We start from the raw sequence: 14,152 nt of genomic DNA, 5'->3' as shown, positions 1-14,152 counted from the left end.
GGCATCCAGTGTGTAGCTAACAGACAGTGTGTGTAAGGCCTGTGTGACCTGACTGAGAGGAGAAAGAGTGGGAAACGCCTTGTAGCTCCATATGGGCTTAACGCTTAATAGTAGAGGAGGATGATGAACTCTGTCGTTAGCTGTGACCACCAACAACTGGCCTAATGTCAAAAGGTGCTGTATGCAAACCATATTTTAGTTGAGCATACCTAAATGCAGATAATAAAATTCAATCTGGTCCCTAAAAGGGTGTAAATAAGATCAAACACAAACCAGAAATACAACTTAAAATCACCCGTTCATAATTCTCTAGATTCCTCCTTGACACAGTGAGATGCCACAGAGTTGAAGAGAGTCTCGTCAGGGCCTGAACCTCTCTGGGAGAAAACAAATATATATCTTGTCACCTCTGTACCTGCTTAGTTTGTGGCTGAAAGTCATATTTTAGATCATGAGTTTCAGGAGGAAGGGAGTGCAGATTACTGACATCTGTTGAAGGTGCATGAAGTTTTTCTGCCAGCATATCATTAAAGCTGTTTGCTTTGTGAATTCACTACAGAGACGAAGCTACTAATAAGCTAAAAACATTCTGTGGGGAAAAAAGGAACATTATTACTATACAGTTTCATCTTTAAATGTGAGCTTTAAATCATAATTTCCACTCCAGCAATTTTTGCTAAAGTGATTATGCAGTAAATGATAACATCCAACTCATGGTGAAGAACTGCATTCTTTAAATATGGAGAAGTCTCACTAAATGGAAGTGTTGCTGTGGATTGGTCACTGATCACAGCTGTGAATGCAGCTGCTGTCTGTCCACTGTCACAAGTAAAACACCTGCTTTAGTCAGATTCACTGTTTATGTTGTTGAGGAAAATCTGCATGTAACTTAGTTTTGTTTATGTTACTCTTAATTTTTTTTTCACTCTTTCTATGCACTAGTAAATGGATTATCTGCTTCTGTTTATTTGTGTTCTTATTTTTTATTTGTTTTTTTCAGAATCCGGCCTGTCCACTCTGGACAGAACCAGCAATACGTCATCAAGCCCAAGTACTACCACACACACACCACACACACACAGATGCATGTTCAGCCCCAACCTGAGCGCCCCATCCCTCTGACGGTGGGACACAACTCCATCCATGGTGAGCAGGTCCTCTTATTTCTGCTTTTAGTGTTTTGGTTTGTTTTATACTTGAAAACTAACTTTCAACAGGAATTTCAGACAGTTTGCTTTGCGCTTCCTAAGCTGCTGCTCTTCATAAATGCACCACACAGTGTGATGTCTGTTGTTTTTAACTTGTCAAAAATTTTGACAAGCATTTTTGATCAAAGATTGGTGCACTGCAAACAGGAGTTGTAGGGAGGATTTATGATCACCAGAAATTAGATTTTATATAGAAATTGAAAAAAATAACTTAATTGGGCCACTTCAATTAATTTATTTGCTGTAAAAAATGCATTTGAGACAAGTCAAGACCTTAAAAAGAAGAAACAGACTTCTGTTCTGTTGTACATGACTTGTCTTTTGCTGTAAACAATCATCCTCCACTGTGAAGAGAGAAGCTTTGATCCAAACTAGGTGGCTATTAATCTTAATTCAGTATTTGGAAGCGTGGCCAACACGGACTCAACAGCTTCGTTCTCTCCCTCCACTGCCATTGATGAAACTGCAGGCGGACTACAATTCTAAAATAGTGCAGAAAATCAACATCATTGTTCACAACTTCTTCTCCTTCTGTTCGCTGATTGGCCCAGTAGAAGTTCTACCAGAGGAATACAGCTCAATGTGAGGAATCCCAGATGGAGATGTGAAGGGAAATGAGAATCAAGCAGACTTTCATTGGGAAAAAAATGGCCAGATTAAGACATAATGGAAGTGTCTTTACATCAGTCATGCGTTGAACTGTGGGAGGACCTCTCAGTCTTTCCAAACTGTTTTATTATCAGCTTTAAGATCAGGACTCTAACTGAAGCCTGTAGACACTTGGCTGTATCTTAGCCTTTTTACAGTTTCTTTGAGCATTTCATTGTCTGACCTTGCAGTCTTTCTATGTCCACTATTGACAATACTGGCAGAGGTTCACCGTATTTTCATTGTACCTTATGTTTTCCCTGTTGAATGGTGGAGTTCATTTTTACTGATGGCAAGCGTCATTTGCTTCTCGGGTCTTTGATGATGTTTTTCCCTTTTTGGCATTGTGTTAGCCCACACCTGTACCTGTAAGGTGTATATTAACACATCTTACAGAAAATTTGATCAAACTGGTCACACTTGTTGATTATCAATTACTCAAATGCATTGACTCTGATCTGTTGCTCTTCCCTTCAACCTCTAAAACAATAAATGCACCAGAGAACACCAGACACATTTCTTCCAGACTTCTGTAAAGGGATTTCTCTTTGCTTTCTCTGCTCGCTGCAGACTGGATGGATCTCATTGTGATCCTTTCTGTTCTAAACTTGATTGATGTCTGTGTTTTTGTCTGAGATACTCTGCTGACTTCCTTTCCATATGCTTGACAAGGCTGACAGTCTGCAGGAGGCGTGTGCAAAACCAACATAGTTACAGATGTGAAATCATAGATGGAGAAGTTTTCTCATTGCTGTGGTGAGAAGTATTTCTGACATGTTGTCACTAGGAGAACACGAATCTGCCTGGAGAATTGCTGACAAACCTAATTATAGCTCCATATTTTTCATCTAGAGAAGTTTAGCACATTTCAAAGACAGAATTTAGTACGAGAGATAAACATGACTGTTCTGATTGTGTCCCAACCAGTCAGCTCTGTCTCCTACACATGGCCCAGCTGACTTAGCCAACAAAGATGCTGCTAAATGTTTACTTATTCTCTCAGTTTTACTTCAAAATGGCTACAGTCCTGTGGGAAAGTATTTGCCCCCTGAGAAGGTGCTGGCCTCTCTGTGCTGGGTCCAAAACTCCTATGACCATCAGCTTCACTCCACGATTGTGCTGTGAAACAGACCAGAACACACTGGAGTTAAGACAAGAGAAAAATAAAATAAATAAACTGATCAACACAGTATTTATTGGGATTTCCTACTTTTTTTTAAATTTTCTCTCGTATCACAGAAATGAAACCTGAAACATTGTCCTGGTTGTATCTGGACCATATTTTATATTTTATTAAACTTTTATTTCACCAGGAAAATCCCATTGAGAATAAACTTTTTTTTGCAAGAGAATCCTGGCCAAGGCTGGCAGCGGCACGCAGAGGTCACAGAATATTCACAGTAAAAACAGAAAAAGTTAACACCGTCATGAATAAATTAATGAAAAGATTCCTCAGTTAAAATATTTACAGACATGAGATACAGAAACAACATAGTAGGCACAGTAGTTTGGTGAAAAAATCAAAGTTATGCAGAAAAGTCTATATTTTGGACTGACAGCTGGGAGTCAGTTATTCATCTTTTGTCAAAAAACCTAAACTATTTTTAAAATATTTTTGTCCTAAGATTTATTTTTAAAGAGAAACAAGAACTCCACAAACAAAGCTTATATTTAGCCAATAATTGCTGGTCTAGATGCAAAATAAGTGTAAATAAATAAATAAATAAATAAATGGTAATGAGCATACAATAATTTTTTCCACTGAAGATGATTGAATGTAACAAAAACAATTAGGTAACTAATTTAGTTACATATTTTAGAGATACAAATTCCAATATGATTCAGTGAGGAGAAAATCTGCAATTCCAATATGTAGAGATGAAGATTTGTTAAAAAAGCACTTTGTTTGATTTATTCTGAGATTTCACCTTAACAGGTACTTTGTTTCTACGATTGTTCTTTAAACATTAATACTTTTGTTCCTGTTGGGATATATATTAGATTTGACTAATAATTTTCAAAATAACACACAGCATCCAGTTTGCTTTTTTCCACGATGATGGAGAGTTAAAATAGGCTTAAGAACAAGCAGTACTCTATTGAAATCCCAGCCGACAGAAAACCAGACTAAATGACATGCGTTTGATGAGGAAAAGTTTTTTAGACCTGACAAAAACCCACTGGAAATAAAACCCAACAAACTTTGGCCTTGAGAATAATTTGTGATTCCAGTGTGTGTTTTGAAAATCATTTGGTATGTTTGGCCTGTGTGTTGTTCCAGTAAAGACCTCACCTGTACACATAGTGTTTAAATAGTAGAAGTATTTCCATAGACATACGCTGCAGGAATCCTCCTCTAAATACTGCATAATATTGGGTAAAATGTTCCTCTGGCTGCTCGACTTGATTCCATAATTGTGCTGTGAACCAGCTGACAGGCGCAGACACAGCAGAGCTCCGTGCAGACAGGGGTTTGGACCCGGCACACAGAACCCAGGAATCAGCGCACAGGGAACAGATTTTTAATAATGCAGAGAGACGCGAAGGTAACAGAGAGAATTAAAACAAAACATAATAGAACAAAGAACACTTTGATGCTAAAATGGGCAGAAAGACAAGCTGTGAACTAACTCTGAGGTAGATATGATGTGCCTTCAGGTATCTTTTCTTCCGGCCTTTTGTTCTGTGGGCTGGCATTCTTGAGGGTGGGGAAAAGACGATGCAGACAGAGAAACAAGTTGATAAGCTCTTCCCTGTCTTATTTCTGGCTTTCGGGATGAGCCATTTAGTCTTCATATGAGATGAAGAAGTTCTGAGGATAGTTAGGTGAACCTGAAATAAAACCAGATAGAGGGAACAGGCACCAGAAGAACGAGAAGTGTGCATACAGGGTCAGAAGTTGCTCATCGTTTTGTCCAAGTCTTCTGATGAAGGATTGGACAACAGCCCAGAGTTTTGTTTGCTAACCTCACCCACATATTTTCTTTTTTTCCTTGCGTCTCATTCACATTTCGGAGGTGCTGTTGGATTAAGTGGAGAGGGAGGAGTAACGCGAGCCCTTTGAAGGAGGATCCACATGCTGAAGTTTTCCAGAAATGTTAATGACAGCATAGTTTAGTTCACTGTTTTGACTGGAGTCTCGGCAGTTCTGAGGGACCAGATTCAACCGGAGAGTAATTCGGCTTCTTATGGCTCTAACAAGACTCCTGCTCTCCCTCCTCCTGGTTTGTGCCATTTTGTCAGCAGCGCTGGGGAACCAAACAGGAAGGATCAAGGTGGTCTTCACACCCACCATCTGCAAAGTGACCTGCGTAGGAAGCAGATGTCACAACAGCTGTGAGAGGGGAAACACCACCACCATCATCAGTGAGAACGGCCACACCACAGACACGCTGACAGCGCCAAACTTCAGAGTAGGTAGGTGATCCTGACTCTGGCTGCTTCTGGTTTCCACCATCACCAGCGATCATTGTCTCATCTCTAATCATAAAACAAAGGTTTACCTCAACGGAAGAAAAGTATTTGAATTGTGTCGACGTTGCTCAGAGAATTTTGTGAATGATTGCCGGTCTCTGATGTCATAAAGCTGTGAGCTGCCAAAATCGATTTTAACTGCTTCGGATTTCTCTTTTAAAGAACTAAATGCAACAACTTTCAAATATGCAAATATAATCTATTTCTACTTTTTGTATGGATCAAAAATTGAATTGCCTTTATGCTAAAGTGTCCATGAGACAGTAACTGACAAGAGTTTACACAGCTGCCTCTAAAGGAATTACTGAGACTACAAATACAGCTGTTTTCAAATGAATCTAAAGCAAATCTTTCATGTTAGACCACTCATAACCCCCAGCATAAGAAGTTGTTTTTTATTTTCACACCTCAAAATATAAAAGTACATTCTGCCAAAAATATATATATTTTTTTCTGCAAATGCTGGAGCTTTAAACAGCCTTTCTATCAGGACCAGAGGCGAAGTCACACTGTGTGTGAGCTAGAGCAGTCACTGTTACTGAAGAATTTCATTATTAGTTCAAACCATGACAACATTGTGAATGAGATATCTTAAACATTCTTAAGTGTTTTATGTCAACCATTAGTAAGATTAATGCAAGTTGCCTGGTTACCTGTTCTGACTGTGTAGTCACTGTGTTTTCAGGGTTGTAAATGTTTTATCAACATTTCCCAATGCTGATTCAGGTGGCCTGCTATGTTTTGGCAGCATCTCAAAAGAATCAGTCCTAAAAGTTTCTATATTAGTCATGACTATTCCGCTGTCCTGTGACATGTTGGCTTAGATGTATTCACAATATACAGTAGAGAATTGGATAGAATAGCATTCTAAAAGATCAGTTTCCAGATGTATTTGCAGGCATGTGAAAGAATTATTCATTTCTGAAGAATGTTTCCTTTGATCGCATGACGAGGCAGACTGGACCAGACTTTCTGAGAATTATTTACTCACCAGCTGCCACAAGAAGCTTTACAACCACAGAGGATCTCTTTTGGGGCCAGGGTTGGGGGCCTTGGGATGGGATGGGGGTTGACTCTGGAGGCTGACTAAGTTGCTCTTCCACTTCTATACCTGATTAAATTTTAGTTGTTGCTTTTGGTTGAAATGATCTGGTTTCTAGACAGTCAGCTGTGAGCAGCGACCATCCTGAAGCTGACTCTATCCTGAAAGTTTAAACCGAAGATCCCATGAAGCAGTTTCAGTGCTGTGAATGCCATTACATGCGAGTACTGTTGCATGGATTCACCAAACTCTGTCTCAACCTGCCTCTGTTTGAACAAAGGATAGCTGAGTGTTGGAGCAGAACAAGCTGAATTCTGCTCTGACTCAGCTGAACAAATGATTGGGCCTGGATTAATGCAAGGTTTAAAAATGCTGTTAACCCTGCATGAACCAGGGAGTTCATCCCTTTCATGTTAAGTTCAATTTTACTGTACCAAATGTAATGCACAACTAATGTCACTAACAACAGCTCTAGTGCATCACCTCTGGGTGGACACATTTTCCGTTTTATGTTGCCATAACTTCATGTTCAAGAATAGAAAATGAGAGCCATTTAAAAAACAAACTAAGACAACATTAAGTGAATATCATAACAGTTATTATTATCATTTAAGATATGCCAAAACTGTTAAAGTTTGTGGAATAGAGTTCACAAACTCTTTTCCAAAAATAGAATTTGTGGAAACCATTAATGTGTTTTTGTGTCATTTTAATATATGCTGTACACTGAGCTGTTTGTTCTTTTTAATCTGAAATATATGCTTCTTACTGAGGATTATTAAACCAAAAGTTCAGTATTCTGTTGGATCATATATTCCTTTAATGATAAATCCTCTTGATAATTCACGAAGCTGTCCTTAGACATGGCGTGGTGCAACTGCTTATCCAGTGATTGTGTAGACATCAATCTCCTCTCTAATAGAAGAAGAGCACAGTCTGACAGCCAATGCTGATCTGACAGAACACCGAACAACTTCCGAAGGACCTACATTTGTGTTCTCAACATTTCTCTCCAGAAGACTTTGTCATTTGTACGAGCAAAACTGACAAAGGCTCTAACAGGTGATTGTTACCTTAGTGAGCTAAAAACAAATGTTGTGTTGACAGTTTTTATCCACAAAGCACCTAAACCCCGCTGCCACTGAGTAGAGAGCGAAAAACTCAGGGAGAAACATCAGACAGCGCTGGAAGCTCTTTTAAATATTAACACAAGTCTGCGGCAGTAGAATAGGCAGCACTACTGCTGCCCCATTTACGTCCACAAAGGGAGACTGGTCACAGAGCTATAGAAGTACTTACCAGATCATGCAGTCTGACCAGAGGTATATGTCATTTATTGTTTAATTTTGGAAGCTGAAGGTGGCAGCAGAAGCAAAACACCAGCTCTTACGGCCAACTCTGTCCTCTTCCTCAGTTTGGTCCTCCTCATCTTCATTACCTCTTGAAGATGTTTTCCCTCCAGGTTGATTCCTACAATTTCGATTGATTTAAATGCACTCTAGTTAAAATTAAAAATGCTTAGTGACGTTACTCATCGCTGTTTTGGCTGGACGGATCTACCGCAGTTGGACCATTATATGTCATTTACCTAGAATGCATTGCAGCGTGAACAACATGGCAACGTTCGCGTGACAATATTTTATTAAAATTAGTAAAAACTAAACTGCCTACAGGATTATTAATGTATTGCTTTTACATCTAAAATAAGTAGTTCTCAAATAAAGTGTATTTTTACAACTAATCATGGATCCTTTTAAGGGACTTTGCATATTATTCTATTAAATCAAAAATGTTGAAGTCAATCGGCCTGTTGCTTTTAAATAATAGAAGATTCAAACATAAAAGTAGTGGTGATTATGTCTTTGTCGCTTCCTCTAGTTACTAAGTTCCGGAATAATTTTCCAGCCAACATTAGAGTCACTCCAAGTATGGGCTTTATTTTTCAAAATACATTTTAAAGATGTACGTCGTCAAGCCACCATGTTGCAGAGAACGGTTCTTTTTTTCAGCAACATGGACATTTCAAGGCTTGACGACTTGAAATGTCGTCAAGCCTTGACGAAACCACCACCTCCAGGTGATTAAACCACCTCTATGCTACCTCGCCACGCTACATATCCTGGTCTTAATGTTCAGATCCACACTGCACTTTGCATATGTTCAGAAGCAAAGGTGATGACTTGTGTCCCTGCCCAGGCTTGCTCTTGTTCCCGCCCTTCTCCCTCTTTCTGCCGTCTCACTCATCTGTTTAAAAATGAGCAGAACTGAACCAAGACAATGGTTTATCTGAAATCCAAACCGAGCTAAAGGGAGTGCAATAAAATAAATCACACTTGCTATGTTATCATACTTTTGTTATGAGAGAAAAGAGGAATCTGAAATGAGTCATGATTCACTGAAAGCAAAAAGGTGGATCTGGTTGTACTCCCTTCCAGTCTCTAATGTTCTTTACATCTCCTATCAGAGTTGTCATGACCACATGCTCTGAAAGATCAAAAGTGAAAAAGTTTAAACATGACCTAATAATTGACATGGTCTTCTAATATTCATCCAAAGTGATCACTGTACAGTAAACCTCCGTTTTACACCAGATCTTGTGAGCCCGTAGATTGGTTTGATACTGAGGCATTTAACCTGATAATCAGCTGAAGAATGATAACAGTGGCAGCCCAGTTCTTTATCCATCCATCAAGTGTTTATAGTGCTTTAAAACCTGAAGACTGTTGCTTCTCTGTTGCATTCAACAACTTTCCTGTCAAACATCCAAGTCTATTGATGGAAGCCAAATGTGTTTCCTCTGTAGAGAAGAGGGAAGAGGGGACTGGGAAGACGATGGAAACCTGATCTTTGCTTCAGTTTATCTTCCAAAGGATCGTACTTGCACTGAGCCAGAACCTGTTATAATATTTAAAAGTCATCTTGAGAAATGGTTCTTCTGGCTTTCAGGGGGGCTTTTAAACATTTCTTTTGACGTTTTAATGGATTTCCAGTCCAACCGTTTTCAGAAGGAAGCTAATGTTTACAGCTGTTCAGAGAGTTGATCCTGCTTCAAGGAAACTTTGTGTTCGTGATGGGCCTGCTCAGCACAAACAGGCCCAAACAGGAAGTTTGTGCTGAGCAGCGTGTATTCCATAAAACAAATAAATAGATTCCCAAAAGCAACAGTATCCCAGTATCAACACACAATTTCAAAACGGAAATGTAGAACCTCTAAAACAAGAGGCATCAATTTTTATATTGCTGTTGCTAAAATAGTATTCACAATAATGTTGCCTGTGATGCTTATTGTTATTTGTGTTTTCAGACACAGCCACCGAACGACAATGAAGGAAAAGGATGAGTTCTGACATTTTGTGTAAAATGAAAATCATCCATTTTATATGCCTTAAATTGCTCCATTTTGTATCTGTTGCTACATGGAGACATTTCTAATGAAATGAAGTGACCCTTAGGCAGGAACTGTGTTTTTCATGTATAATAATATTCTGTCTAATTTTTCCTTCTCTGTTCATAAACAGTCATCAGAAAAACTCAGCTTTGTGAAAGATCTGAAAAGTATTTATTTTTCTCCTGGTATCCTGAATGTTTCTAATTAAATCTGATGAGTAAGTGGTGATGAGGGTCATGGTTTGGACAGGAAGCTAAATCAGTGATGCCTTTGATGACTTTAGTCTGAGATGAGTCACAATGGCTGTGCTTCTGTGTATGAATCATTTCTCACACTTACCAGACACTCTCTGTCTGGTAAGTGTGATAAATGAAACGGTGAGATTGGGATGAAGCTGGAATCAGTGTTGAACCACGTCTGGTTTGGCTGTTTTGTCTTGAGCCTCATCGGACTCTGTTAAATAAGTCAGAAGTGGAAACTTTATATTTTTATATCTGACCTCTTGTTGGGTATGTAATAATTGTATTTCTGCTATTAATGACTGGTTTGTCTGTTTTCAATGTAGCATTTTCTGTTTGTACATGCAGTGTTTGGGAAAAGAAAGTACACCTTTCTTATCTTCCAGTTTTACAGTTTTACATGGGAAAAAGTAATATGGTTTGTGCCAGAATTATTTAATTCCAATGTTGTTAAACAAATTTGAAATCAAAATGCTAACACTGTGTATGAAAACTAAGTACACCCCATATTTTGACAACTCTTGAACTATCAATAACTTCCAGTAGTCACTTTTTGGGTGACTATGTCAGCCTCGTGAGTTGAGGATTTTTGGCCCACTCTTCTTTTTAGTTATTTTAGTTTATTTTAAAATCACACCACTACATTTTACTAAGGTTAACGTCTGGACTTTGACTGAACCATTGCAGCACCTTTTGGCCTTCAGTTGTAGACTTGATCCTGTGACTGATATCATTGTCTTGCTTTGTAGTTGAGCAGATGATCCCATATTTGACTGTATAATATGTTGATATACGTATGAGGTTGTGGCTGTCAAAATGGCTATAAGGTGCTGACTAAGGAAGCTCATACCAACTGTCCACCACCACATTGCTCCAAAGTGGTCCAATCCAAACATCGATTTCATCTGTCTTCTTTAAGAACTTGTGCTCTTACAGAAGCCTAGTGATCTTTGGACAGAAATAAACTTTTCTTGTGGTAAAAGAAAAGTTTATTTTTCTTTTAATAAAAATAAAAATAAAAATAAAGACACAGTTTGCTGTGTCTTTATCCACAGCAAACTGTGGATAAAGACAGTTTGCTGTCTTTATCCACAATAAAGACAGCAAACTGTCTTTATTGTGGATGGCTGTCAATATTAAGAGACATTTACTCTATCAACTCTTTATTTTTTACTCTGAGAGGATTATTCTACCAACAGTTCCTGCTCCAACATCTTTTTTCTGTTGTGTCCTCAGTGGTGTGTCACCTGCCGTGCATTAATGGTGGTAAATGTAGCGCCAGGGACAAGTGCCAGTGTCCCCCGAACTTTGCTGGCAAGTTTTGCCAAATGCCCGTTCAAAATGGACACCAGCAGCACCAGCAGTCGTCTGTGGCCTATGGCCAGGCTCAGATTGTGTCTACACATACCCTGCCTCTCACATACAGCCATGGACAGACGCCTGGTGAGTAGACACTACTGTTATGTCAGTTCTACTTTTAAAAACTGAGTGCTTGGTTATTTACTTCAACTCTTGATTTGCAGACCATTCCTATGTGATTGTGAATAAAGGATTTTAATGATTCATTCTTTAGTGGTCCAAATCAGTTATGTGAAGTGCAGCTTGTAATGACCAAAGCCTTCTGCTTCCAGAAATGGAATAATAAAAAAATATCATTTAAATTTTTTTTCTCAAACTTTAGCCATTATCAAAACATTAGTATTTTTTTTAAAAACTATTAACTTTAAGGGATTCTCTTTTCTGTTGCTTGGTTAAATTTCTAGTACAGCTTTAGAAGGTCTTTATGTTTCTCTGTTCACTACAGTTATCTGGTATAGACAAAAGGGATTATGGGTAATTTAGTTGATGCAGCCCCATTTCCTCACTTTGTCTCACTCCGCTTCCTTGTAAAAAAAAAGAAAAAAAAGAAAAAAAATAGATGCATCCCTACTGACCAGAGCCATCTGTCCCGCCTTTAGGGAGCGGGTGAATGGATGGGAATCTGACTGAGCTGTAGATGAACATATGGAACCAAACAGAATTAGAATAAATTGTGTTGAATTTATCTTAATGTAAGTGGATACCAATTTGATTAGGTAAAACATACAATTTGAAAGAGATTCATAATGATAGAAAAAGACTTTTAGATTAACTGAAACATATTCAATTGCTAACATAATATATTCCTGATCTCTGTTGGTTTTTAGACTCCATTTTTCCTAATATCTCTTATAGCCGTAACTGCAATATCCATCTCTTGTATCTCACCAGTGTTCAACCCAGGCATTGTTAACATCCACATCAAACACCCCCCAGAAGCCTCAGTTCAGGTTCACCAAGTGTCCCAGCTGGACAATTACTCCAACAATGGGCACCAACAACAAGGGTCCCACTCAGGCTCCTCTTCATCCAGCAGCTACAGCTACCACCACTCTGAAAGCAGCCAGAAGATTCAGCAGCACGGCTACAACATGGTTCATCCCAACCACCATGGCTACAAGGTTCCCCATTACCAGCCTGTCGCCTCCAAGAACACCCTGGGTCGCTGCTTCCAGGAAACAGCAGCTGGTCAGGTAGACCGTCAGAGATCAGTACTACGAGTTACCGTCATGTCACACAACAGGCAGCTTTTCACTCTGTGTCTGTGTATGTATCCTAACAGAAAAAAAGTTGTCAGATGTTAGAGTGTAACTGTGTTTAGACTGTTTCCATATTACCCTAATTTCAGAGAAATGATGTGAAAAAACAAGATTCACTTATTTATTTAATTTAGGGTAGTTTGACTTAAATACATGCCCGTTTTAACAGGGTCTCTGCGCCCTGTCAGTCTTTGTCTCACTATGTTTCCATCCAATTGTGATGCAAAATACGACCTCGTCAAAAAGAAAATGATTGTTAGGCGTTTTTCTAATAATTATTTTGAAGCGAATCAATCAGGCCACGCGAAGCGTAATTTCGTCAGATGTTGCCATTACAAATTGCTGAGAAAAAAAAAACAAATGTAGAAATGTTCAGTTTAATGCCTTTCATGGGAGCAAGGTACACATTCAACAGTCCATCATAATCTATTTTTACTCATCATCAAGCTGAACAGAGAATCCACACCATGAAACCACACATCAAGCAGATACATGTAACCCACTTAAATCATAAACATAAACATGGATTACCAATTTGTCTCAGCGTTTTGATATTAATCTTGAGGCTGTTCACATTTCATCCCCACTGGAGACTGGAATTGCAAGTGGCAGCTAAAGTTTTGAAATCAGGGAACATCTCTCAAATTGAAATGATCAGAATTTGGCAAGATTCTCTGAGCGAGGGAGGATGCGCGTATTCTGTATCAAGCGCTCTCCAAAACCCCCATAACTTTTGAACGCGCTGTCAGCTCCTGGATAGCGAGAACTTATTTGGCAAATGTACTTTCATTTCCCTTTTTGTGCATTAACTTTTTTTTTTATTTGCAAAATCCAAAAACCATCTCAAGTGAGCATAAAAACGTTTTTGGAAAGTTAGGACGTTTTTCAAATTTTGCTGTTTCCATCAACCTTTTTTTATGCGAAACTTCAGCTACTGATGTTTAAAAAAAGTTCCTTTACCAAGGACAGATTAGCAGGTTGTGGGAGAAGCTGGAAAAAGTCACAACTTGTCATCTGCTAGATGACCACTTATGATAGGATGACTGTGAGAGTCGTCATGATGCATGATCAGAGGTGGTGGCGCTTTCAAACAGACCTGAAAAGAAGGACTTGTTTTCACAACGTTCAGTTCAGGATGACTGAACAAATTTAGAAAGCCAAATCTCAAATGACTCAGACATGTGCAGAGATTAGTGATCATTTTGGACAGACGATGTTGAATGTAGAGCTGATGTAGAGGAAGAAGAGGATGTGGCAGTGAAGGACGTTTGTGAATTAGAGGAAGGTTCTGTAATTAGGCTGAGGTGGAAGCAGGTGATCTACAGCACCCCCCTCCTCCCAAGGTTAGCACAGACAGACCACAGCAGGTTGTTAAAATGGACATCTTTATTGTGTCACTGCCCGAACAATACAACCTGAGTCCAGTGGATGGTACTGATATCAGGTCCTAGACAAATAAAGAACAGATTCGCTGGCTGATGTGGAAAGAAATATCACTCTGCCGGGTTTTCAACTCTTAAATAGCCATGAGCAGG

General features: G+C 38.9%; 1 protein-coding gene across 3 annotated transcripts in view; it reads left to right on the top strand.

Moving 5' to 3' along the window:
* Positions 1-14,152, top strand: part of ltbp1 (latent transforming growth factor beta binding protein 1) — a 73,044-nt gene that overhangs the window by 25,568 nt on the left and 33,324 nt on the right. For all 3 annotated transcript variants that reach the window (XM_088013523.1, XM_088013522.1, XM_014967137.2), the window contains exons 4-7: positions 1,001-1,146; positions 5,103-5,273; positions 11,236-11,442; positions 12,250-12,551. In XM_088013523.1, the coding sequence (XP_087869649.1) occupies positions 1,001-1,146; positions 5,103-5,273; positions 11,236-11,442; positions 12,250-12,551 (826 nt within the window). The remainder of the gene's footprint in view (positions 1-1,000; positions 1,147-5,102; positions 5,274-11,235; positions 11,443-12,249; positions 12,552-14,152) is intronic.

This window comes from Poecilia mexicana, unplaced genomic scaffold (assembly GCF_051168715.1).
Source record: "Poecilia mexicana isolate PSO_F unplaced genomic scaffold, ASM5116871v1 scaffold_15, whole genome shotgun sequence".
NCBI lineage: Eukaryota > Metazoa > Chordata > Actinopteri > Cyprinodontiformes > Poeciliidae > Poecilia > Poecilia mexicana.
Note: the sequence above shows the minus strand (reverse complement) of the source record. Positions and strands in the feature narration are given on the sequence as shown.